The sequence below is a fragment of the Herpailurus yagouaroundi genome, unplaced genomic scaffold, assembly GCF_014898765.1.
Source record: "Herpailurus yagouaroundi ecotype Mexico unplaced genomic scaffold, PumYag 208, whole genome shotgun sequence".
Classification (NCBI taxonomy): Eukaryota; Metazoa; Chordata; class Mammalia; order Carnivora; family Felidae; genus Herpailurus; species Herpailurus yagouaroundi.
The window spans coordinates 2,320,189-2,323,889 of NW_024412439.1; the positions used below are offsets into that span (position 1 = coordinate 2,320,189).

Below are 3,701 nucleotides of genomic sequence, written 5' to 3' on the forward strand. Positions count from 1 at the left end.
CCCATCATCATGTCCTGCTTCCCTGACCTTCTCCCCTCCACTCCCTCGCTCCCCTGCTCCTTCCCAACTGGCCTTCCTGCTCCTGGGACTTGCGGGCCGGTTTCCCCTGGGCCAGGCCTGCTCTTCCCTCTGCCTGCAGGGCCTGTCCTGTCACTGTCACAGCGGGCCCCTCGCCCTCGCGGCCACCTGCCCGTCTCCCTGCCTCTGGGCCGCAGGCCAGCCCTCCAGCGCTCTGCCCAGCGTCTCCCACGGCCCTCACCACCCTGCCAGCCGTCACGTTTGCTCCCTTGTTTGCCCTGTGTCTCCCCCAGCAGCACAGAAGCTCCACGAGGGCACTGATCCCGTCAGCCTGTTCGGTTCTGTGTTAGACACAGCACTTCAGGCAGCGCCCGGCACAGACAAAGCCGGTAAATGTTTGTTAAACAGTCAACGTATGAAGCGGCGGACAGGCTCGTGCCGTTTTCACTCTTCGTGGGTCCTTTGCTTGCCACCGATCCACCCACGGTGAGCTTGAGCCTAATCCTGGCCCGTAATTATCTCAGTTTCAGGGGAGTTAGTTTAACGGCAGCTTATCGTGTAGATCCAGAAGTTTGGGAAGCACGTTAATGACGACGGGAGCGTAACTGAAGGACCTCTGAGCCGTGCCTCTCACCCTCCACCCCTAGGTCTCTGGTCTGGATTGATAGTCTGTGTCTTCTTTCAAGCCCTTTTCTACCTGGTGCTCGTCTGGAGGACAGACTGGAAGAGAGTTGCGGAGCAGGTAAGAGCGTGTCCTTGGAGAAGCGTGGCTCTTGCCTGGTCGCAACGGCACCGGAAGGACTCTTCGCGGGTCAGAATGCCGAGAATGCCATGGGCGGCGTGACTCCCTTTGACCCGTGAAAAGGGTCTAAGGTGACAGTTAGGGGCCGAGAACATCCCATCTCAGCGCATTTTCCTCTGAGTGTAGGGCCAGTGCAGGATCCGCTAACTAGGGCTCAACAACAACAGCAAGGAGTCAGCTTAGGAAGTATTTTGCTGTTTTCGTAGAACAGTCCTTAGAAGAGTAGTCGTCTTTTCCCCCTACTTACACTGAGTTGTCACGCGTTTTTAGGCCTCTTTTTACCGACATTTTTGGTCCGTGTTTTCCATATGCTTGAGAGCATCTGTGATCGGTGGGAAGTAGGTGGGGCAGAGCCATACCCTGCATGGAGAGGACAGGCTCTTGACTCAATGGGCATCGCCGTGTTGAACTGTGAGCCCCGTTTATTCTGTCGAGGCTTGAGATGGGATGGATGGGGGGCCGGCTTAGGGGCGGTGTCACCGATGAGGAGACGGGAGGATGAGCTCAGGTGCGCCAAGCGTCACTGCTTACCTCTTGTCCCCCCTCCAGGTTTCTCACGGCTTTGGCTTTCCTCATCGTGATGTATGATGTCTTCCGTAGCATAGTGTGATTCGTGGAGGAAGTGAAGTGTACAGGGTATTAATTTGGGCCATAAACTCTCCTCTATGTGATAGCACCGTTTGCCTTTAGACTTTATTCCTCATATCAGTGCTTAGGAACACTGACGTGCTCGGTGCAAAAAATGTTACATTTGCAACTAGAGCAGCGGGTAGCTTTTCACATTATTGTGAGCAGAGCACTGGGGAGAAGAGTGGTTGTTGAGTGTTACATCGTATCGTCACCGGCATTTCAGGCTCAAAAAGGACCGTGCTGGATGGTGGAAACCTTTAGCGATAGCTTGCATGAAGTTTTAATACGAGTACTAGCCTAACCTGACTTGCGCTTTGTCCACTTACGTGCCACTTGTTCTCAGGCACAGGTTCGAGCTGGTGTGAAAGGGATCAAAGAGGCCACGCCTGCACCAACAGGTAACAGAGGACATGGTCTAGTGCACTCGCTCTGCCTCGAGAGCCTGAAACGGGTTAGTGTGGCCAGAGTTGCTTAGTTTATGAGAGCCTGCTCTCTTGCATAATAAACCTTGTCTCTGCCTTTATTAGAATGGGGAGATCCACTCTGGGTTCTCCTGTGAAACGCTCTTCATGTAACTTCACATGTAACAGCCGGTAACTGACGGCATCGTTTACGATGCATTCTTGTGCAACTTCCCATAATATCCCTTTATTTCTGAACCCCCTACGTAAGTGTATACTCCACTGTTCTCTGCAATCAGATCTGCCCGTGTTGGAAAAAGAAGTCACCGATGAAGTGATTTTACCTGCTATCGTCAGATCCGAGAGCCAGACCCTGCAGCTAATGGTGATAGAAGAAAACAATCAGTATGCGGTGGCCACCGTTGGGGATGTTTTGACAGTGAAGCAGCTGATTTTCTATCGTGGAATGGCTCTAGCTGTTGCTGTTGCTGCCCTTCTAGCAGGAATTTTAATAAGAGTTTTTCAGTGAGCCTGGCTAAAATAGAAGAATTAGCAGCAGCCCACACACTAGACATGATAATTATTGTGATATATGAAGCCTGGGAGGTGACCTCCCGGTTGTGGATGGAAAGGATATCGGTGATGTTTTCTTAGTTATCCCGAGAATCTGCACTATCCTGTTGGAGATCACGAAAGGAGTTCTAAGTTTCTCCTGAATATTTAACTCTATCATGGGTGATGAGTCTGTGGATTTGATACTCCCTTGCCCTAAGTGTTCTGTACTCTTACATTGAATATCTTCTTTCTTTTGGGAAATTCGTTGCCCTCTAAACTTGATGGCTGATCCAGTTTTGTTTGTATTTCTAGGTTATCGTATTTAATCTTGTTAGTGAGTATTAAGTGCCTGTTCAAGTGCTGTCTCAGGTATTGCCGTATAAACTTTTATAAAATAAACACCTTAAAATTGAAAATGTGTGCCGACGTGGGGGTGTCTGGGTGGCTCAGTCGGTTAAGCGTCCAACTTTGGCCTAGGTGGTGATCTCACGGTTCGTGAGTTCGAGCCCCGCATCGGGCTCCGTGCTGACAGCTTGGAGCCTGGAGCCTGCTTCAGATTCTGTGTTTCCCCCTCTCTCTGTCCCTCCCCAACTTATGATCTGTCTCTCTCTCTCTCTCAAGATAAATAAAAAAAAAATTTTTTTTTCAGTGTGTGCTAATGATATTATAAAATCTATCTAAATGATAACTTTTAGTTTTCGGCTTTTGAACACATCTTTTGTGGCAACTTTCCTATTAAAGAATCAACATCTGTTCTCTTCTGCTGCTCAGCTCCCCAAATGCTGGCAGTTACAGCTGCTCCCATCCAAGCAGATTTTTAGGGTCTCTATGGGGAGTTTGAGCAGCCCAAATAGAAAATCCTAAAAAACATTACTAATATTGGGAATTCCCTCCACGAAACCCACCGGATGAGCCAGAGTGCAAGACTTTTATAGGGAAAGAAAACTTACATCCTCAAAGGGCCAATACCAAATATTGCAACCGTGATCTAGGACAGGATGCTATAGAATAAGACAGGAAAACTTTTGAGCTAAAATTCACATAACGTGAAACGAACCAGTTCGGGTGTATAATTCAGTGGCATTTTGTACATTTCATACTCCTGTGATTTTGTGTTGTTTTTTTTTTTTAGCTATGATACCATCTGAGTGGCTGTGAACTGTCTCATTGTGGTTTTAGTTTCCATTTCAAATGCAGATGACAAATGGTGTTGAGTATCTTTTCATTGGGTTGTCTAGCTGTCTATCTTCTTTGGAGAAATGTTTGTTCAAGTCCTTTGCCCATTATTTTTTTAA

General features: G+C 48.4%; 1 protein-coding gene across 1 annotated transcript in view; it reads left to right on the forward strand.

The window, feature by feature from the left end:
* LOC121015742 (multidrug and toxin extrusion protein 2-like) overlaps positions 1-2,822 on the forward strand; it is a 54,228-nt gene extending 51,406 nt beyond the window's left edge. Inside the window, exons 14-16 of the mRNA XM_040452929.1 lie at positions 666-760; positions 1,794-1,848; positions 2,151-2,822. Of these exons, the coding sequence (XP_040308863.1) occupies positions 666-760; positions 1,794-1,848; positions 2,151-2,380 (380 nt within the window). The 3' untranslated portion in view covers positions 2,381-2,822. The remainder of the gene's footprint in view (positions 1-665; positions 761-1,793; positions 1,849-2,150) is intronic.
* Positions 2,823-3,701: the final 879 nt, after the last annotated feature.